At 33.3% G+C, this 23,228-nt stretch overlaps 1 protein-coding gene across 2 annotated transcripts in view; it reads left to right on the forward strand.

Annotated features, from left to right (window-relative positions):
• TRAPPC8 (trafficking protein particle complex subunit 8) overlaps positions 1-23,228 on the forward strand; it is an 85,609-nt gene that overhangs the window by 15,758 nt on the left and 46,623 nt on the right. Inside the window, exons 3-11 of one of the 2 annotated variants that reach the window (XM_026496150.4) lie at positions 1,003-1,092; positions 1,900-2,074; positions 4,526-4,679; positions 6,780-6,873; positions 7,512-7,771; positions 8,341-8,456; positions 9,383-9,533; positions 13,711-13,811; positions 18,066-18,171. In XM_026496150.4, coding sequence (XP_026351935.1) covers positions 1,003-1,092; positions 1,900-2,074; positions 4,526-4,679; positions 6,780-6,873; positions 7,512-7,771; positions 8,341-8,456; positions 9,383-9,533; positions 13,711-13,811; positions 18,066-18,171 — 1,247 coding nt within the window. Of the gene's footprint in view, positions 1-1,002; positions 1,093-1,899; positions 2,075-4,525; positions 4,680-6,779; positions 6,874-7,511; positions 7,772-8,340; positions 8,457-9,382; positions 9,534-13,710; positions 13,812-18,065; positions 18,172-23,228 lie in introns of those variants that run through there. The other variant, XM_044382907.3, reaches the window with a different exon arrangement.

Below are 23,228 nucleotides of genomic sequence, written 5' to 3' on the forward strand. Positions count from 1 at the left end.
TGAATGGCCTTTTTTCCCCTTTACCTTCCAGTTGGTTAATGTAGTAATATAATGTGAACAAAGTATATTTGCTGTTTTCAGTGATTAAGGTGAAAGGTTTGGTACTCGGCATAAATAGCTAGGAATGGAGTGTCTTTTAGAAAATTGATTCAGATAATCTTTTTAAACCTTGTGAGATGACAGTCTAATGACTTGACTTTAGGTAAGTTAAAAAAAAAAAAAGAGTAGTTGTAAAATGCTTATCATGGAGCAAGAGAGGTTTGACATTTTAAGGATTACAATATATACATTTATTACAAAGTGAAAATACACCAATACACCTCTTTATATTTGATTATAAGGTAAGTATACTTTGAAGTTTTGTTATTGTCATACTCAATCAAATTATAAAGTAGAGGTTGTCAACCGTACCCCTATTGACATTCCGAACCAAATAATTCTTTTTTGTGGGGAGCTGTCTTGGTCTTTTCATTGTAGGATGTTTTGCATCGCTCCTGGTATATTTCCCTAGAAGCCAGTAGCACCCATCCCCATCCCTAGTTGGGACAAGCCAGAGTATCTCCAGACATTGCCAAATATTTCCTGGTGGTCAGAATCACTCTTGGTTGAGAAACCATTGCTTTGAAATGATATTTATGAAGAAGAGCCACTTGTCACAATGTGACTAGTGGCAGAGGCACAAAACTTTAGTTCTGGAATCTTTTTACTCATATAGGTAATATTTAAAGGATTAATAGGTAAGTACATTCTGGGATCTTTTATAGGTTTAGGAATAAGTCAGTTTTATTTTTACAAGTGTATATATATACACACACATACACATGTAAATCTAAAAGAAGAGGTGAAATCTTAAGAGGTGAAAAATGTTTTACAAGTGAAAAATGTTTATTTACTGCTGGGAGTTATCTTTCACACCTTTTAGGAGTATGGAATTGAAATATTGTCTGGTGTAAATTGATACTGCTGAGGAATTTTAACTATTTTATGTATTGTTCATTTTAGCTACTACTCCATGGTTTGAGTCTTATAGAGAGACCTTTCTTCAGTCGATGCCAGCATCAGATCATGAATTTCTGAACCACTATTTAGCATGTATCCTTTGACCTTTGTGTTTTCTTAAAATGAAATGTTTTAGAAGTTATTAATCTCAGAAATAGTTCTATGAGGGCAAAATTGTTGAGAGGACATGGAGAATGGAGAAATTATTTTTTATTGGTGATGCTTCAAGTTTTTGTTACTGTTGTTTTTGTTAAATGGCATCCTAGATACAAGACTGGTTGCAATAAATTAGTTTTATGCAAAGTAAGAATACTGAGGACTTGCTTATTGTTTTTCTTTTTTCTCCAGCTCAGATATTCCACATTTAAGTTTCTAAGCCATTTTATAAAGAGGAAGGGTAAAATGTCAGTGTTAACTGCTTTTGCTGATTGCCTCAGAATTAATTGCATATGCAAAAGCTCATATTTAAAGATAGTTTTCCATTTTTTTAGTAACCTGTGTTACAGCTATTAAACTCTTCTGACCAGTATGGCTTTTTAGTGTTCTTAATGAAGTTGCAGAGAGAAGTTAAGAGGTAGGATAGTGTATGAAATTGCAGTGAGATGGATTGGAGAGGAACAAGATTCAGCAGATTCTTGAGGATGGTGATGTATAATTTTGATATTGTTTGTTTTTATGTTCATGGATTCCCTTATGTATGTAAATAAAAAACTGTTAACAAAAAAACTAAGATTTAAAACCTTGAATTATTTGGAAATGTTGGAGGAATTATTTTGTGTTTCCAGTGAAAATCTATGAAATCAGATTTTTTTAGCCTGAAAAGTCTCCTTAGAGTTTTATTTTAATAGGATACTATTTATCATTTAGTGATGTGATAATTACCTTAATATGGTTTATAAGGTATGTTGGTAGCATCATCTAGTGAAGCTGAACCTGTGGAACAGTTTTCAAAGTTATCACAAGAACAGCATCGAATTCAGCACAACAGTGACTATTCCTACCCCAAGTGGTTTATACCAAATACACTTAAATATTATGTACTTTTACATGATGTAAGTGCAGGAGATGAACAGAGGTAAGCTTTATTTTTTTAATTCAAAAATTTTCCCTGTTAAATGACTAAATTAGTTTGGACATGCCTTGTTTAAATTTTAGATGTACTTTTTATCTAAGAAAGTAAAAGCTTATTAATAAAAAATGTAACTGTATCTTTCATTCCAGTGTTATATTCGACAACTAAGTCATTTTATGTTAGATTTCATATGCTTATCCAAACTTCCCTTTCGATATAGATCTCTGTTACTACAGTCTTTGTACAAAAGTGCCTTTCATTTTATACCTATTGGTCTTAGCTGTTATTTCTTACTTTAAATTATTTCCTATTTTTTTCCTTTTCCCTTTCCCAGTTTTTCTCTTACTTTTCACTTATTGACTGTTTTTTAAAGGCACTTTTTTTTTCACTCTTCACCCTCTTGTCACTTCATATTTTTAGCCTTGATATTTTCACAGTCTCAAAAACATCCAGACATTTCTTTCTTACATGCCCTTTAATAATCTTTATTAGTGAGTTGCCATAGTCCTTTTATCTTTGGAACAAAAGAAAACTTATCTTTAAAAATAAGTCTTGAAAAATAAGATAACATAAAATAAAGTTTTATTTTATGGTTTTGAAGTTTATTTTGACTTTTGATTCAAGATGTGGATCAAATTAATCTTTTGTTTCAAACTGTTATTGTGATGTCTCAAAGCCATTTAGGATATGCAGTCAAATAATTGTTTCTTGCCCTTTTTCTGAGCATATACCATTATCTTTTAGAGAAATATTCCTTAATTTTTATTTTTTTATTTTTATTCATTTTTTAAAAAGATTTTATTTTTAAATAATCTACACCCAATGTGGGGCTTGAACTTACAACCCCAAGATCAAAAGTCCCATGCCCTAGGGCACCTGGGTGGCTCAGTCAGTTAAGTGTCTGCCTTACACTCAAGTCATGATCTCAGGGTCCTGGGATCGAGGTCCACATCAGGCTCCCTGCTCAGTGGGGAGCTGCTTCTCCCTCTCCCTTTGCCAGCTGCTCCCCCTGCTTGTGCTCTCTCTCTCAAATAAATAGATAAAATCTTAAAAAAAAAAAAAAAGTTGCATGCTCTGCCGACTGAACCAGCCAGGCACCCCATAAATTTTCCTTTATAGCCAAAAAATTTTTCTGAGGAATAATTATTACTTAGGATTTTTTTGAAATCATAAACAGTCTGTAGCCTGTGGATAAAGTATACTGTATAAATAGAAATAATTTGAACTGGCTGTTAAAATTAATTTCTGTCAGTTGGATATGGTATATGTCTTTCATATTGTATAGTTGTAACTAGGAAATGTAAGTAATTCAGGTGTTAGATCAGTCGTTCGTATGTTTAGCAGTATCATTGGTAAAGTGAGCAATTTATTGTACTTAAGTGTGTGTGTGTGTGTGTGTGTATACACACATATACTTGTATCTGTTTATGCAAGGTTGTAACTTTTATTTATCTAGTCTTAATTTTATAGTATATAAATATGATTTAATAGTTTGTCAGGCCTGCTATTTGTGTAGTACAAATATAGGATATATAGTACAAATATATCCTATATTTGAATAGGATATAAGATTTCTGGATTTGGGGTTTTTTTATTTTTGAACTAAATGGCTAATGAGTAAAAAGATACTGTTTAAATTAGGTTAGCTCTGTGTACTAAAATTTCATTTTTCATCGGAATATGCTGTTTGGTTCTTAGGCTGTCTTATCACTTGAATTATCTTTTCACCTACCAACTAGCATAAAGTATGTAAATAAAAATGCTTTTTGTTGTATTTGAGATGTAACTCATGAATTCGGCTATTATAAATTTTGCAGGAAAAAAGGGTGGATTTTATGGAATAAATACCTTCACTGCTCTTCAATTTTCTCTCTTTTTCTTCCTTTGAACTGTGTCCCTTTGAAGACAAATAAGGGAAGGGCAGACTGTGGCGATGAAAGATGTTTATGGCGTTTTGGGGTGCTATACTTTTCTGTTTAGCACTTACTTTTTTTGATAAATGTTTGTTATCTAAGATGGAATTTCCAAAAGTTTACTTCCCAAATCCTGGTTCTCATAGTTTAAAGAGTTCCTGATCTGTTAAGTTTGAAGCGGTTCTTTGGAAATTCGCAGCGTATATTATTTGCAAATGGAAGGCTTTGACGTGGTCTTCTGGCTTGGTTTACTGTGGTTCTCCAACTAGTTTGACCACCAGAACCCTCTCCTTGAATGATGTAGGAGTATTTTGCAAAATTTTATTCCATTAAGCATGTTTTGATAACTCTGTTTTAAAGTGCTATCCAAGCTAGCTAAATTTCAATTAGGATCATGATCTTTGTTTTAATTTTTTTACTTTTATCTCTGATTTTCTGTTCTGCCTTTTTTGGGGATTATTTTTACTTTATTTTACTTTCTGTTATTGCCTAAGATATGCTCTCCATTTACTACAAACTTTTTTTCCATTTTTTATTTTAGAGCTGAATCAATTTATGAAGAAATGAAACAGAAATATGGAACTCAGGGTTGCTATTTACTTAAAATTAATTCTCGAACATCTAATCGGGCATCAGATGAACAGATACCAGATCCTTGGAGTCAGTATCTCCAGAAAAATAGTATTCAAAACCAGGTATATGTAAAAAAAAACCAATGAAGCAAACCACAAAAGCTGTATTTCAGTTTTATGACATAATGGTATCACTGTAGAATTTTTTATGTCTTCATTTAACTGGTAGCATTGTTAATATTTATTTTGCGGAATCTGGCTAGTTCTGATCCATCAGCATGTGAGCTCTTAATTCAGTGGTTTAACACTGTTTTAACTAACACATAATCCCTTATGTGTGTTCCTTTCAGGTTTATAATATCAGTGTTAATTGATCTTTTCTTAAAAGATGAAAAGTGAATTACATCAAAATTGAATTAGATTGGCTAGACATGTAGAGAATAGAATTTTTTACTTGTACATTTAATTCCTTATGAATGCTTACAGTCAATTCTTTATTATCCACATGCTCTGGGGTTGCCTTCCTTCATTTTCAACACGCTGTTCTTATGGCCACCTTTTGGAGCTCATACTTTTTAGGTGGGTGGGCTTTTTTCCCTAACTTTCTTTTGATTTCCTTTCCTTCTGAATTTTCAGGAAGTGTTATTTCTTCCTAACTTGCTCCTTTCTTAATCTAGAATTCTAGACTAATATTAATTGTTGTCTATTGGTTGAAGTGGGTAGGTATAAGGTTTCATGGTCTGTCAAACTTTTTAGATAGAATTGTATGCCACCTGGTAGTAGTCAGATGCCAATTTCCCATGCTTAGTTCAGATAATCAAGAGTTGACTGTTTTCTATGTAGAAGGGGGATTTCGTAAGTAAATGGGAATGTATTTGTATTTTGTACATTTAAACTGCATTGTGTACTCTGTGATATTTTAAAAAACTATATCAGTTATAAAGCTTATGTAATTTTTGATGTCCTATTATAAATATTGTTTAATAATCTGTTTATTTGCCTTATTTTTCTATCGTATATATGGAATTTTTGATCCAGATATAGTGCTATACTGATATTTACTTTAAGATAATGCTGGGGAAAAGTGAAGGAAAAAAGAACCAGTTGAATATGAAGGAGTTTTATTTTTAAAAATGGTCTTTCCGGGCCACACTCAGAATAGATTTCTCAGAATAGGAACAATATTGCAAAAAGGAGTCCAGTCATCGTAAGGAAGGGAAGCATAAGTCAGATTGTCCAGTTTGAGAACTTTTAATAGAAGACAGAGGTATCAGAAATTCTATACCTAGAAGCCCCGTATTGGAGGATAGTTTTAAAGCTTATCAAATCTAACCCCCTAATCTAATGCTTTCATTTCCTTTACCTATGAATAACCTCATCTAGTACTCACTCTCTTCTCAAGTGACGTGTTCCATGTCTGAACAGCTGGAGGATCAACCAAAAATCATCTCCCTTTGCTTATACTCATTGGTCCTTTGGGACCGGTTTTTCATTTAGTCAACTTTCAAAATATAGGATAGCTCTCATGTCCCCTTTTATATTTTTTCCAGGCTGACTATACCTGTTTTTTCAACTCTTTCTTGAGTGGTGGTTTCAGACTGTTTCTTGTCCTTATCACTTTTATCTTGTTAAGTTCCAGCTTATATATTTCCCTGAAAACAAGACACTCAGAACAGTACCTCAAATTTACTACTCTCATAGAGTAGTTTGGGTTTTTTGGTTGACTGAGAAACCAGCGCCTTTGTATAAATAAATGTCGCATTGGATATTTTTCTAACGCACAATGATGTATTCAGAATTTACTCCAACCTATTAACACTATATATATGACCCAGAAGATTCCATACCATCCCTCTTATTTTCCCCTTCCTGACAGTAGTCCATCTCTCTTGGCATTTCTTACTTCAGACACTTCTACAGGTATTCATTTGGGCATGTACTTACCACATGTGAACAGGAAAACTGAGATAGAGATCATTTGAATTCAGAAGAATTAGGGTAGTAGATTGAATATGAAAGGGAAGTTAGGAATATAGGAGGTGTGGATTGGAATGGTAAGGTAATATGAAAGAAGTTAAGAATTTGGAGGACTCGAAAGTAAGTGTCTTGCTAAAACAAACAAATGAGGCTTACAGTTAGCAGAAGTTGTTGATGGATTTGGTGGTATTTTAAACATGATTAATTAACTATAACCACTAATGCTTTTTTATTTTATTTTGATAGGAATCATATGAAGATGGCCCTTGTACTATAACTTCAAATAAGAATTCTGATAGTAACTTGCTTTCATTGGATGGATTAGATAACGAAGTCAAAGGTCTTGATATACTTTCTCTAAGTTTCTCTTTTGATTGAAAATATCCACTGTTCTCAAAGCATGCTCATCCTTACAGATAAAAGATGGGGGAAATTTTCATAATAAAAAAGAAAATGGGCGGATTAGCTTTTTCTTTGAAGAATTTTTTGAATCATTTGAGTTTGACTTTTTTTTGACATTTAAACATTTATTTTATAAGAGTAATATATTTCTTTTTAAACAATTTGTAGAAAACAAGGGGTAAGATACTGTGTGCAGCATTAATTATTCCCAAAGTTGATGTGATTTTGAGAACTTTAGTTCTATATTTTAAATTACAGTTTTGATAGTGATAGCTCTAAAATTTATTTTGTTAAAAATTTTTCTTCTTAGCTGTTATTTAAAATGATTATATTATTTTTACACTGTATTTTTCTTTTATTTACAAGAATCTTTTAATTTCTATTATGTATAACAAGTATTAACCCAGGTCCTGTAATTTTAGGAGGGAAAATGTTAATGGTATAGTATGTTAGACTTAACAAGATAAACAGAAGGATAAAGTGTTCCAACATTGTTCTTTTTTTCTTTAGCAGTATGGTAGTAATATCACAATTTTCTGTTGCATTCTGAGAGTAAAAGAAAGATCTGTTTTTCAGTTGATGGCTTACCAAATAACTTTAGAGCTCACCCACTTCAGTTGGACTCATCCAGTGACCCTTCTCACAGCGTCGATGGCCCAGATCATGTAAAATCTGCTTCATCATTACACGAAACAAAGAAAGCAAATACTGGAATTATTCATGGTGCATGTTTAACTCTTACTGATCATGATAGAATTCGACAGTTTATACAAGAGTTCACATTTCGGGGCCTTTTGCCGCATATAGAGAAAACAATTCGGCAATTAAATGATCAGGTAAGCTTTAATTGTTCGGATTAGTATTTTTAAAATTTCAATGAAGAGTAAACTTGGGAATATAGTAGTGTAAGTTATTTAAAGTATTTGAATTTTTTTTTTTTTTAAAGATAGACTACTATTAGGTTTTATTGGTGTCACTTAGTAATGAAATTCTGTTAAATCCTGCAAGATATTTATTCATTTACACTAGGGATTTTGCTAGCATACTGAACAATTTTCTTTTTTTTTTTTTTTTTTAAAGATTTTATTTATTTATTCGACAGAGATAGAGACAGCCAGTGAGAGAGGGAACACAAGCAGGGGGAGTGGGAGAGGAAGAAGCAGGCTCATAGCGGAAGAGCCTGATGTGGGGCTCGATCCCATAACGCTGGGATCACGCCCTGAGCCGAAGGCAGACGCTTAACCGCTGTGCCACCCAGGCGCCCCTGAACAATTTTCTTTAAATCAATGTTGTTAAAATGAATATTTGCTCACTTTTAAAGCTTTTTAGTTATTTAGAATTTTTTCTTTTATATGTAAGAGTAAAACATTAAATTCTCATATTTGTAACAATCTTTTTTTGGTAGTTAATATCAAGAAAAGGTTTAAGTCGATCTCTATTTTCTGCAACTAAAAAATGGTTTAGTGGCAGTAAAGTTCCAGAAAAAAGCATTAACGAGCTGAAAAGTACATCTGGATTGCTGTGAGTAAAATATTATTGTTTTTGTTTTTTCTGTGTTTAACTCTGACTTGTGTTTGACTCTGTGATGTCTGGCAAAAAATGATTATCTTTTTAGTTTTTTAGTTTCACATTGGTTAAAACTTAGGTAGATAGGAACAGTGACTTTAATTATATTAAAAAAATTTTTTAAACCATTAGGTAATTAGATATCTAAAAATAAATAAGAACTAACTGGGGGCCTCAGAGGGGAGGGGGGTGGGGGAATGGGATACACTGGTGATGGGTAGTAAGGAGGGCACGTACTGCATGGTGCAGTGGGTATTATACGCAACTAATGAATCATCGAACTTTACATCGGAAACCGGGGATGTATTGTATGGTGACTAACATAATATAATAAAAAAAACATTTAAATAAATAAATAAATAAATAAAAATAAAGAAGAACTGGGAAAGTCCCTTACTTTTGGTCTCTTTCCCTATTTGTAAAAGATGGAGTTATATTAAGTATTCATTAATAATTCATCTAAATTAAAATATTGTCGTCTAGCAATTCTGAGTCATGGCATACATTTAGACAATTTTCTTTAATATAAAATCTTGTTTTAAGGGAAAATAAAATTCATTTTGGGTTTTTATGTTTTTTGCGGTTAAATAATAAAGTGAGTCACCTAGAATTAACCATTCGCTTCATAATTTGACCCTGGAGAAAATGCTTGCCTGCTGTTGAGAAGTTCTCAGTATAGGGCTATAAATTATATAAATAAAATTGTTTCCAAATACCTCTGGGAAATGACAGTCTCTCTTTGGAGATAGAATTCTTGTAAGACCAGATTAGTTTTCCTAATGTTTTAGACAGTTGAACAGCTTGTTAGACATTTTATAATGTTTAATGATTTAAGGATCATAAATTATAAATTACTTTTTTAACTTATTTTATATTTACAGATATCCACCAGAAGCACCAGAGCTTCAAATACGAAAAATGGCTGACTTATGTTTTTTGGTGCAGCATTATGATTTGGCTTATAGTTGCTATCATACTGCAAAGAAAGATTTTCTTAATGATCAAGCAATGCTTTATGCAGCTGGTGCCTTGGTTGGTATTCTATAATATAATTTCTTACTTCTGTTATCATAAATGATTTAGAAATTTCTGTTTATGAAATGGAAAGCAAAGTACGTAGGGTTGAAGTTGTACTCAAAGAGGATATAATGCTTTATAGGTTTTGAATTAGTTTATGCTGAATTGATGGATTTTCCTCAAACTAATATATTTAAGCATAGTCATATATGAGGGTTGATGTCTTAGCTTTGGCTAGTACCATCTAATTTTTGTGTATGCAAAATTTAATTTGAATTTCAGTTGTTATACTGAGTGTAACTTTTTTTTAGCAGATGCTTCTAGATATATTGAAAAATCTTTTAAAATTGCGTAAATGTTTTGTTTCTTTGATGTATGACTATATATCAGTGAAGAACTTGTACTTTGGTTTGAGATAGACTGTCATCTGGGGCAAGTATTCAGCATCTCTAAGCCTCAGCTTTTTGCCTGTTAAATGTGAATCCTAATGGTGTAGTGTTAGATAAGGTATAAGGCATGTGATGTGTCTAGCACACTGCCTTGTATGTAAGGAGCTTTAAGCATCAACTGTGTTAGTTTTTATAATTGATAGGTAAACCTTGGTGTGTCAGAAAGAATTTTCTTTTTTTTTTCCCTAGAGAGCACAAAACGAGTTGGGGGGGGGCAGGAGGATAGAGGGGAAAGAGAATCTTAAGCAGGTTCCATGCCCAGCAGGGAGCCCGATGTTGGGCTCCATCTCATGACCCTGAGATCGTGACCTGAGCAGATATCAAGAGTTGGATACTTAACTGAGCCACCCAGGCGCCCCCCAGAAAGAATTTTCTACACTTGTTTGCCTTGTAACATTTTAAGTTTTTTTGAAAGTTGTTATGCCGTAATCTGCTTTCTGTGTTTAGAAAAGAGTACAATTAACACTGTTTCTTTCTACATAATCACTTTAAAAATATATAAGCTTGTAAACAAAAGTGTGAATAACAAAAATGTGTAAGAATAAATATGTCATTGGAAATTATTATGTAGACACTTGTTTAATAATTGCCATTTATTTTGCATTTGTTTTAATATTATGTATGTATAAAACTAAAATAGATAACTTAATGTAAAGTTAAAATAGCAAATGATATTTTCCTTTTTATTTCTGTAATTTTTTTTAAAGATTTTTTTTATTGTATTATTTGTTTCAGGGGTACAGGTTTGTGATTCATCAGTCTTACACAATACACTGTGCTCACCACAACACATACCCTCCTCAATGTCCATCACCCAGCCACCTTATCCTCCCACCCCCTCCCCTCCAGCAATACTTCTGTAATATTTTTAATGAAAAACATCTGCTAACTTTTGAAAACCTTGTTCAGGAACTGAAATCTTTATGAGTTGAAGTGCTTGAAAACTTAAATGAATTGTCCTTGGCTAGATGTTCTGTAATCTTTTATTATAGTTATCTAAATTAATGACTATATGAATATGAAATCATAAATACTTAATGTATTTCATAAATACAACATAAGTATGAATTTATAAAATGTACATTATGTACCTGCAAATTGAATGTTTGTATATAGGGAGAATCTTATAAAGGTATGGCAAAAGATTTCTGTGGTTTTATGGTATGTAAGCTTTTTCATTTTTATCTACAGTCTGACAAATACCATATTTAAACCATTTAGGTAGCAACTATATGAGAGAAAATAGTTTTACACTGGAAAATAAAGTCATATCTGCTATAACATAATATATGAATACCTGAAAATCCTTGTAGTCTATAAAAGCTGCCTAAAAATAACAGGCCTTGGAGAAAAATAGGGTTGGGACATTTCTTAAAACCTGTATATGTATCTTTGAAACCAGACTACAAACCAAAACATAAAATGTGTTTGTACCTTGCAAGGTGAACTGTGTAATGTAGTGAGGCTACTCCAGCATGGCTAGAAGTTACCTCAAGGAATAAAAACAACAAAACCAACATGTAAATACTGGCTGGGAGTAGAGGTGGAGCAGAGTAGCTCCTAACCAGTGGCCATGCCATGAAGTAGAACATGGAGGGAAGTACAGCGGCCTTGAGCCAAGAACTGTGCAAGTACACTGGGCATGTAATTCTCTGGAAAGAGGGTCCGTGTGCACCAAAGTGTAGGTGGTCGTTTTCTGTTTTCTTAAAATACAGATGGAAAGAGCTCCTGGCTGTGCAACAGCTGAGCTCCGGGCTTGTTCCTTTCCTGCTGAAGGTTATAATTTTATATTTGCTATTTTTGATCTCCTTGCCTAAGAAAAATTGTTTATAAATGAATACAAATTTTATTTGTACTGCTACCACTTTCCTATTTACCATTCACATATTAGCTAATGGATAAGGTCGAAATGTGTGGTAGTAGAACAGACCATACTGCCTGCCTTTTTAGCTGAAAATTGAAGATACTTAGTTATGGTAACTTTAAGTTAAAATATATATCATACCAAAACCAGTAATAGGAATTTTTTTTTAAGAGGGAGAACGTGCGTGCATGTGCAAATGGGGGGTGAGGGGAGAGGGAAAGAGAGAATATTAAATAGGCTCCACACTGAGCACAGAGCTTGATTTCACAACCCTGAGATCAGGGCCTGAGCCAAAATCAAGAGTCAGACGCTTAATCTACCGAGCTACCCAGGTGCCCCAGGAATAGGAATTCTTAAAGAAATACTGGGTCTTTTTGTAGTTTAATCTGTCATAACTACCTTAACTAACTGGAGGCTAAGTAGATCACTCCTTCTTGATGAAAATCTTTGTGAAAAGTATTAATCCATATCAAAGACTATATAAGACATGATTTAATGGTTTTAATGGATTATTGACCATCATATGGTAACTTGGGGTGATCATTTTGAATGTTCTCACCAGATCTGTAGAAATTACGTCAGTTTTGTTTGAATGTATGTTGATTTAATTTTTCTTGAAGAATTAAGTTAGAAAATAACTTAGAATTTGGGGGCATATTTTTTTGCAGGATTTTTTTAGTACCCTTTTATTAATGTATCGATATGTAATATATATAGTTCGTATATAGTAGATATGTGTTTCTGTACATTATGGTATTCAACCATATATTCAATACATATTTGCTTTTTTGTATAATATAGGAGCATATGTATATTCATTATGCATTAGTTAAAATATAAAGTCGTTAAGAAAACGTGCTTCAGAGCTGTAGTATATTTTGTCACATGGATATAATATATTTCATTCAGCTTATTCATTAAATTTTGGAGCAAATACTGCTGGACACCGAGAATAGAAATGCATCCTGAAACAGATGTAGTTTATATTGTCATGGAACCTATAGTCTGTCAGGTTAAAGGTTAATCATTCCCCTGAATTTTTAGATAATTACTTGATTTTTTTCTATTTTAAAAAATGTTCCAGAGAAATACATTTATTCATCCTAAAATTGGATTGGTATTAACAGTTTTTCCCCCAATTTATGAAAGTTTCATTTATTTTTAGTTAAATTTTATTGAAACTTGGTCTATAAGAGGACATAGTAGTGTATTTTACTAAGAAGGCCAAAACCCAGTATTTTGAGTCTTCATTTCTAAATTCGCTAGCACCATTGTATATTATTTGCATCATTAACTAAAAGCATAGACATTGACAATAGAATGGCTTTTTAAAGTGAAATAAAAAGAACTAGAAAATTGATAGTAATATAGATCTAAGAAATGGCCTTTTGTGCCTTTGGTGGTATAGGATATGAACTGGAGTTTGTAAGTAGCTAAAATATATATAGTGCGAGTTGTGAGCTCTGTTGTCATGTTCTGATGCTAGTAATTAGAAAGAGATGTACTTTACCTTGTCTCTCTCGATGGTCCTATCATCAGTCTGTAGACTCATTGAGAGAGGGAAGAACGGGGAGGAGGTGGTAGCAGAATCTTAAACTAGGGGTACTTGGTAGTTGTATATACCATAACTCAAAGTGTTTATCAGTCTCTTGAAAAATCTTATTTAAATACTGAATGACAGACTTTGGTATTTGACTAGAGAATTTAAAAACTAAAAGCATATAATTAATTTTTCAAGTCTGCATTAATCCATGAAATTTATACATGTGCATACATAAAAAGCTCCAGCAAACTTCAGTCCAATTTGTAGGCTTCCAAATGCTTAACTATAAGAATATTTCTCCTTTTGAAGTAGTATAAATAATGTCTTTTTCTTTAGGAGATGGCAGCAGTATCAGCTTTTCTTCAGCCAGGAGCACCTAGGCCATACCCTGCACATTACATGGATACAGCAATCCAGACATACAGGGATATCTGCAAGTAGGTGACTAGAATATTTATGTTTTATCCATTTGGAGGTAAATTTAATGCTTACATTGTTATTAGGTATAAATGGATCTTTGTTCTTTGTTTTTCATTCTTTAAATTTAAACAAACTCCCGAATCAAGTTAATATACAAGATGGTGATTTTTTTAAACTGGTGTTTTATTATGTCCTTTCTCTTCCTATTTTGTTTGGATTTGTGGTTAGGAATTTGTTATACGTAATGTCGAGGTTATATGTTATAGTGAGGGTGATTTTATTGGGCGGACATTTCTGACCTAAACTACTGTTAAGCCAGGGGTTGCCATTTTGAACTTTTCTTATTAAATAGGCAGAACACAAAGAGTTAAATAATAGTCCAGGGAAGAAAATGAGAAGTGTTTTGTACACGTATTGAGTTCTGTCAGAATTCCGTAGGAATTAGAACTCACCACCTGTGAGGAGACTGAACTGTTCCAGAAAGTGGTCAGAGGAGGTGTCATAGGACTTTTGAGGAATGGATCTGAAGAAAGGTGGTTGGGATTTGACAACTCTGAAGACATTTCAGGAATTGTGACTGGCAGAAATAATGTTTTGGATTCATCATCACTGGTGCAAGGGAATAGAGCCCTGGCTAGTTTAGAGGGTGTATATGAAAAGGTGTTTTGGGAGGTATCAGTGTGGGGAGCCTTCATTCTCATTTATCATTGTTATTGTTAAACTGTAGTTAAGATTTATATAGTAGCAGATGGAAAATTCTTGAATATTCTGTATAGGCTTGACATAATAATATTTTTCAGAAAGATTGATCTGACTTTTTCTATGTAGAATGGGTGGATTGGAAGACAGAGAGGTAATTCTGTCTCATAATACTGTTTAAGGAGTAGTGATAGTAGTAATAGCAGTGTGTTTACAACACAGTACTAATAATCATTAACATTTTTTGTGTGCCTAGCATTTGCCACTATGCCAAAATAATTTACGCACATTGAATCTTCATAACAAATCTATGAAATGGTGGGTACCAGTACTATGTTCATTTATAGATGAGGAGAATGAAACTTGAAGAGTTTAACTGGCCTTAGGAGCCAGTTTTGGATCCCACCTATTAAACTTTGCAATCTATTTGAGAATGTATTTGGAGATTCTGGTGGCAGATACAGCCCTCTGTGAAAGACGACCCATTGAAGGATTCTGAAAAGGAGAGGTTCAGAAGATAGAAGAACTAGGAGAATGCCGTGTTACAGAAACTAGAGTAGTAAATAACTTTCAAGAAGTTTGAATATTCTCTCTTTGAAAAGATTTTCCTTGTCTTCATGAAGCACAGAGCTTTTGGCAAGATGTGCATGTAATGATGTGAAAGAAAAGGAATAATACCTAATGACCCAGATAGCCAGATAAGTCTGGCAATCCAGTTTTGTCCTCCTGTCTGTAATAGACTACCAGCTTTTTCTAAATCTGCACTTAACTGTCTTGCAAAAAATTTACCTTGGAATCCTTATACTGTTACCATAATTGATAAAATTTGTCATCAATTTAATAGGTATTTTGGGATAAATGAGAAACACTACATTAATTATACATATGCATTTTTTGTTGAAGAGACTGTATTTTTCCCATTGTATATTCTTGCTTCCTTTGTTGAAGTTTATTTCTGTGCTTTCTCTCATTGATCCATGTGTCTGTTTTTGTGGCCATACCATACTGTTTTGATTACTACAGCTTTGTAATATAACTTGAACTCTGGAATACTGATACCTCCAATTTTCTTCTTTTTCAAGATTGCTTTGGCTATATTTAGGGTCTTCTGTGGTTCCATATAAATTTTAGGATTATTTGTTCTAGTTCTGTAAAAAATGCTATTGGTATTTTGATAGGGATTGTTAAATTTGTAGATTGTCTTGGGTAGTATAGACGTTTTAACAGCATTTGTTCTTTAAATCCATGAGCATGGAATGTCTTTCTGTTTGGTTGTGTCATCTTCAGTTTCTTTCATCAGTATGTTACAGGTTTTAGAATACAGGTCTTTCACCTCTTTGGTTAAGTTTATTCCTAGGTATTTTATTATTTTTAGTGCAGTTGTAAATGGGATCATTTTATTTCTCTTTCTGCTACTTCATTATTATTGTATAGAAATGCAATGGATTTCTAGTCATTGATTTTCTATCCTGCAACTTTACTGAATTCATTTATCAGTTCTAATAGTTTTTTTGTGGAGTCTTACAGGTTATATATATATATATATATATATATATATATATATATGTATATATATGGTATATCATGTCATCTGCAAACATATATATGTGTGTGTGTGTGTATATATATATATATATATATATATATATATATATAGTATATCATGTCATCTGTAAATAGTGAAAATTTTACTTCTTCCTTGCCCGTTTGGGTGCCTTTTATTTTTTTCTGTTGTCTGCTTGCTGTGGCTAAGACTTCCAGTACTATGTTGAATAAAAGTGGTAAGAGTGGACCTCTTTGTCTTGTTCCTGACCTTAGAGGAAAAACTCTCAGTTTTTGAGTATGATGTTTCCTGTGGGTTTTTCATAAAAAGCCTTTATTATGTTGAGATACGTTCCCTTTAAACCTACTTTGTTGAGGGTTTTTATTATGAATGGATGTCGTCAGATGCTTTTTCTGCATCTGTTTAAATGATTTCATGGTTTTTATCCTTTCTGTTGTCGATATGATGTATCACATAGATTGATATGTGAATATTTTTTTTAAGATTTTATTTATTTGACACAGAGAGAGAGAGTGTGTGTGCACGCACAGGCAGGGGGAGCAGCAGGCAGAGGGAGAGGGAGAAGGAGGCCCTCCACTGAGCAAGGAGCCCGATGTGGGACTTGATCTCAGGATCCTGGGATTATGACCTGAGCCGAAGGCACACACTTAACTGACTGAGCCACTCACTTGCCCTTGATATGCGGATATTGAACCCAAATGAGTTTTTAAAATGTTGCTTAAATAAACAAAAAAATCTTGGACTTGTTAACATTATAACTTAATAACTGACCACATGGATAAATAGGTGAAGAGGAATCAAACATAAATAAGTAAAACAATAGTGTTAAGATTTAAGGCTGTTGATAGGGGTGCCTGGGTGGCTCATTCGTTAAGCATCTGCCTTCGGCTCAGGGCGTGATCCCGGCGTTCTGGGATCGAGCCCCACATCAGGCTCCTCCGCTGGGAGCCTGGTTCTTCCTCTCCCACTCCCCCTGCTTGTGTTCCCTCTCTCGCTGGCTGTCTCGCTCTCTGTCAAATAAATAAATAAAATCTTAAAAAAAAAGATTTAAATGGTGTTTATAAAGTTTACTTAAGAAAACTCTTTAAGAAGTGAGCATATTTGAGCATATTATATATGAGTAGGTGTTATTAATTAGGAGGTAGTCTTTTGTATTCATTAAAAATAATCATAGATATTCATAATACTAACCTAAGAGAGAACATGATTTGTAGAAGTCACTACGGTAATTTTTGAAAGTAGTAAATTGTTTTTTTTTAAAATATCACTGTTCAGAATGACCTTCAAGTTAGTAATCTTTTTAATTTTAAAGCCAAACGGAATTTTGATATAAAGATTAGAAAATAAAAAGAAAAAATCTTGGCTATTTCCCAGCAAAAGGATTCCATCTTATAATTTCATAGTAAGAATATTTTTATTTTTATTATTTTTAATAATGAATAATGCAATTCTAGGTTATTGATGTTAGTAGTCCCTGGGGGGAAATTGGCTGATTGTTTTTATACAAAGATTTTGCTCAGGAATCAATCAGATTCCCATGCTATTGTTTCCAGTTGAAATATCTCAATGGTACTACTAGATGGAATGCACCTAAATATTCCTAGAAGTAGCCAGTAAATTGAAACACACGTGACTACAGTTTGTAGTGAGGAAGGATAAAGAAATATGGGTGAAATATTTATATTCCTTTCTATTCATAGCAAGTTTAATTTGTTAACCAGCAGCTGGTTCAGATATACCAGTTAGGTTCTAGCTTTTTTGTGTATGGAGAATGTGCCTTTGCATTGTATTTTTACCATGAAATTATACGATGATAAAAAGTTTTGAATAGTTATGAGAATTCATTGCAGTTTTCTTTCTAACCTTTTTGGTAAGTGGGAAACAAGAGCATGGATGTCTTTTTACTCAAAAACTAGAATTGGAACTTTTGTTGAACACCTAGTTACTGTGCTGTATTAAGGTATTACTGTAGTGCTAATTATATTTTTCCCGTCTTCTTTTTCTTTAGGAATATGGTATTGGCTGAGAGATGTGTATTGCTTAGTGCTGAAATCTTAAAAAGCCAAAGCAAATACTCAGAAGCTGCAGCTCTCCTAATACGGTTGACTAGTGAGGTACTGAAAATGTGTAGTATTTACTTTAGTAACGTTTCATAAATTTTAAAAAATATTTTTTTCTTGAGAGGGTGTGCAAAACATAGAAGTAGAGGGGAATTTCTTTTTGGGAATTTACAATGTGGCTGCTTATTTGTTGAATTAATTTTAAATGTATTTTAGAAATATTTTATGAATGTATTTCTAGATTTTAAGTACACATTATTGTTAACTACAAACATGTATCGTACATCTTTTATGAATTAGATTTTGACTTATGCATAGCAATATTGATTTATTTAGGTTCTTTTTTGTTTTTTAATTTTTTACTTTGAGTACAGTTGACATACAATGTTACATTAGTTTCAGGTGTGCAGCATAGTGATTCAATTTCTCTATACATTAGGTTCTGCTCACCACAGGTGTAGTAACCATCTGTCACATACAACACTATTACAGTATCATTGAGTATATTCCTTATGCTGCCTTTTATTCCTGTGACTTAGTCATTCCATAACTGGAAGCCTGTTATCTTCCACTCCCCTTCACTCGTTTTGCTCATTTCCCTATTCCCTTCCCGCTGGCAACCTTCAGTTTGTTCTCTGTATTTATAGTTCTGATTCTGCTTTTTGTTTATTCGTTTTGTTTTTAAGTTTCCGCATATGAGTGAAGTCATATGGTCTTTGTCTTTCTCAGTTTAACTTGTTTCACTTAGCATAATACCCTCTAGGACCATCTATATGTTGTTGCAAATGGCAAGAGTTCATTCTCTTTTATGGCTGTGTAATGTTCTATTGTATATATGTAAACCACGTCTTCCTTATCCATTTGTCTATCAGCGGACACTTGGGTTGCTTCCATATCTAGGCTATTGTAAATAATGCTGCAGTAAACATAGGGTCCATATAGTTTTTTTGAATCAGTGATTTCATTTTCTTTGTGTAAATACCCACTAGTGGAGTTATTGGATCATACGATATTTCTATTTTTAGTTTTTTAGAGGAACTCTGTACTATTTTCCACAGTGGCCATAACAGTTTGCATTCCCAGCAGGGTATGGAGGTTCCTTTTTCTCCACATCCTCGCCAATATTTGTTGTTTCTTTTCGTCTTTATTTTAGCCATTTTGGCAGGCGTAAGGTGATATCTCATTGTGGTTTTGGCTTGCATTTCCCTGGTGACGCGTGATATTGAGCATCTTTTCATGAGTTTGTTGGCCATCAGTATGTCTTCTTTGGAAAAATGTCTGGGTCCTCTACCCACTTTTTAATGGGATTATGTTTTGGTGTTGAGTTGTTAAGTTCTTTATATATTTTTGATATTAATCCCTTATTGGGTATATCATTTGCAAATATCTTCTCCCAGTCAGTAGGTTGCCTTTTTGTTTTCATGGTTTCTTTCACTGTGTAAAAGCTTTTTATTTTGATGTAGTCCCAATAGTTTATTTTTGCTTTTGTTTCCCTTGCCTTAGGAGACATATCTAGAAAAATGTTGTTGCGGTCAATGTCAGAGAAATTACTGCATTATCTTCTAGGATTTTTATGATGTCAGGTCTCACAGTTAGGTCTTCAATCTATTTTGAGTTTATTTTTGTATATGGTGTAAGAAAGTGGTCAAGTTTCATTCTTTTGCAGGTACTTGTCCGGTTTTCCCAGCACCATTTATTGAAGAGACTTTTCCCTGTTGTATATTCTTGCCTCCTCTGTCATAGATGGATTGATCATATAAGGAGGAATTTATTTTTGGACTGTCTACTCTGTTCCATTGGTCAGACTCTCTCATTTTTGTGCCAGTACCATGCTGTTTTGATTTTTAAAGCTTTGTAGTATGTCTTGTAATATGGAATTGTGATATCTCTAGCTTTGTTCTCTTCTCTCAAGATTGCTTTGCGGTCTTTTTGGTTCCAGACAAATTTTAGTATTATTTGTCCCATTTCTGTGAAAAATGCAGTTGGTATTTTGGTGGGGATTGTATTGAATCTGTAGATTGTTTTGGAAGTATGGTAGTTTTAATAATAGTAATTCTTCCAGTACATGATCATGGAATATCTTTCCATTTATTTGTGTCATCTTCAATTTCTTTCATCAGCGTTTTATAGTTTTCATAGTACAGCTCTGTCACCTCCTTGGTTAACGTTATTCCTAGGTATTTTATTCTTTTTGGTGCAGTTGTAAATGGAATTTTCTTATGCATAGCAATATTTAAAGCAACATGCCTGTGCATCATCCTAATATAAAATTGATACTTAAAATGAGTAATTACTGAGGAATTTTTAATCTTAGTTTCACTAGTATGAACTTGTAAAAACATCTTAAGCATTTAAAATCTATATTATGAATATTTCAGAAGAGGAAAAGCAATCCATTTATAGTTGCTATTGAAAGTGTAAAGCCGATTTATTATTATTATTTCACATCACTAATAGGTATGTAATGTATTACTTTTCTACCTCATCTCCAAACTGGCCAACAGTGTTTCCATATTTGCCTTAATCTCAAAGAATAAACATCTAATGTCAGCATGGCAGGCATCTGCTGCAGGTGGCTTAGGGTCAGATGTTTCAGAAACATCTGACCATAAGCTCAAAGATATGTAGTTAAAGGGAGGGATTGTTGGTTAGGGCTCAATTTCAAAGCTACTTTTACAGCATCTAACTTACCCTCTTCCTACTTTGAATCTGATTGGTAATAAAAGCATCTAATAGTTAAAATTTGATAGGTAATACATTAATATTAAGGGTAAAAGAGTGTGTTTTTTAATTTTTTTAAAGATCTATTTATTTGAGAGAGAGAGTGCAGGGGGAGGGGCAGAGAGAGATTCTTAAGCAGACTCCCCACTGAACATGGAGCCTGACATGGGGCCTGATCTCACAACCCTAAGATCATGACCTGAGCTGAAATCAAAAGTCAGACCCTTAACTGACGAAACCACCCACATGCCCCAAAGACTGTGTGTAGATGAAAAGTTCCGGAAAAGCCACCGCCTTCTCCTCCTCCTCTTCCTTTTTAAAATTTAAATTCAAGTTATTTAACATATAATGTAGCGTTGGTTTCAGGAGTAGAATTTAGAGATTCATCTCTTACCTGCAATACCTAGTGCTCATCCCAACAAGTGCCCTCTTTAATGCCCATCAGCCATTTAGCCCATCCCGCCACCTATCTCCCCTCCAGCAGCCCTCAATTTGTTCTCTGTAGTTAAGAGTCTCTTATGGTTTGCCTCCCTCCCTGTTGTTATCTTATTTTTCCTTCCCTTCCCTTAAGTTCATATGTTTTGTTTCTTAAGTTCCACATATGAATGAAATCATATGATATTTGTCTTTATCTGACTTACTTCTTTTAGCATAACACACTGTAGTTTCATCCATGTTTTGCAAATGGCAAGATTTCATTCTTTTTGATGGCTGAGTAATATTCCATCATATATATACACCACAGCAGATACCATTAAATTGCATCGACTCCGGGCTTGTAACGAATGGTAGTGATTTTTTTCTTAAGTATGGCTAAAGACAGAATTTTTAGATGGATGCTTGAGAACAAAAGAACAAAATCAAACACTTCCTTCGTTTGCCTTTTAAATGTTAATACACCCTATGGTTTTAATCCTTGGATCACTATACTTTCATTCTACACATTTTTGGGGTGATCAGTTCTTAGTGATTTTCACTCTTAAATCTGTCTCCAACACTGACCTCTCTTTGACCTTTAGATTTGTAATGCCAGTTGCCTTTTAGATTTACCTACTTGGATGTTTCCAAAGCAACATATCAATACTAAAGTCATAAACTTGCTTATCTTGTTGATCATGATTTAAAATTATATTATAACCAGCTAGTTCCTCATCTGCTCCAGGCAGAAATTGAGATGTGCCTGTAGTCTCCTGTCCTACCAGTAATCCATTTTTTTTTTAATTTCTTAAAAATGTTTTCTTTCCATATCTCCAAGTAATTCACTTCCCTTCCCCCATTTAAAGCCCTCCTCCTGCTGACCTGGTTCATGTCCATAATGTCCTTCTGGACTGTGGCCCTTTTCCTCTTTGTTCCCTTGTCTACTAGTCATAATATCAGTCATGTCCTTCAGATAGTCATCTGCAATACCCCAGGTTATCCTAAGTGTCTCTATCCTCCCCTCTCATATAATGCTATAAGACCTGACTTGTCATATTATATTGGAAATTATATTTAAGTTCTTGAGGGTAGGAAATTGCGTTGTCTTGTACATATTATCCTCAGTGCCTGGTGCTGGCCTTGGCATATGGTATATAATTTACATATGCTTGTTGAACTGAACCATTAATTATTCTAAAAGGGTTTCTGTAAGATATTACTAATTAGGTTAAGCAATGATATTAACAATGTCAAATAATTGATATTGCGTGGATACTGACCAATATGAACAGTTGTTAGATATAAACTATTTGGTAAAGCTGAATATAGATTCTTGAGTGTGTTGATGTTTTGTATTGTTATAAATAATCTTAACTTGGGTTTGACTATGTTGCTGTTTTTCAATCTAGGGATTATCAGTGAATGTAAAGGGAAATTATGGTTTTAGGAGCTTGAATAAAAATTATTTGGAGCAAATTCTTCTGTCTGCATTGCAACCTTGTTATTTTCTACCATTATTCTTTTTTCCTTTCCAAATTTGTTTTCACCTTTTCAAACCTGGATGATTTGTTTTGTCATGAAATTTAAAGAAACTTGTCATAATCATTGTTTCGGGGTGTGAGATGGGATGAGTGGTGGGACATTTCCCCAGAAACTGTCATTCTCAGTGGTTTTTTTGTGCTATGCTTTTCAGATATTTCTTTGTGATAACTTGAAAGTAAAAACTACTAGGCATAGTATGTATAAAGTTATGTTAAATTTTAACTACTAATTGTGTTTATGTATGCATTCTGTCAATTAAAAAGGCTTATAATATGTGAAAAGTGCACTTGTCTTGAGGATAGGGAACAGAGTTACATACTCTTGACATTAATGATTTAGGTTTCTAAGATTTTTGTTAGCACGGTTTTGGAAAAGACAGCTGTGAGGCCTGGGTGGAAAGAGTTATACTTTGGCTTTATTTTTTGGACTGC

Source organism: Ursus arctos, unplaced genomic scaffold, assembly GCF_023065955.2.
Source record: "Ursus arctos isolate Adak ecotype North America unplaced genomic scaffold, UrsArc2.0 scaffold_17, whole genome shotgun sequence".
NCBI classification, from domain to species: domain Eukaryota; kingdom Metazoa; phylum Chordata; class Mammalia; order Carnivora; family Ursidae; genus Ursus; species Ursus arctos.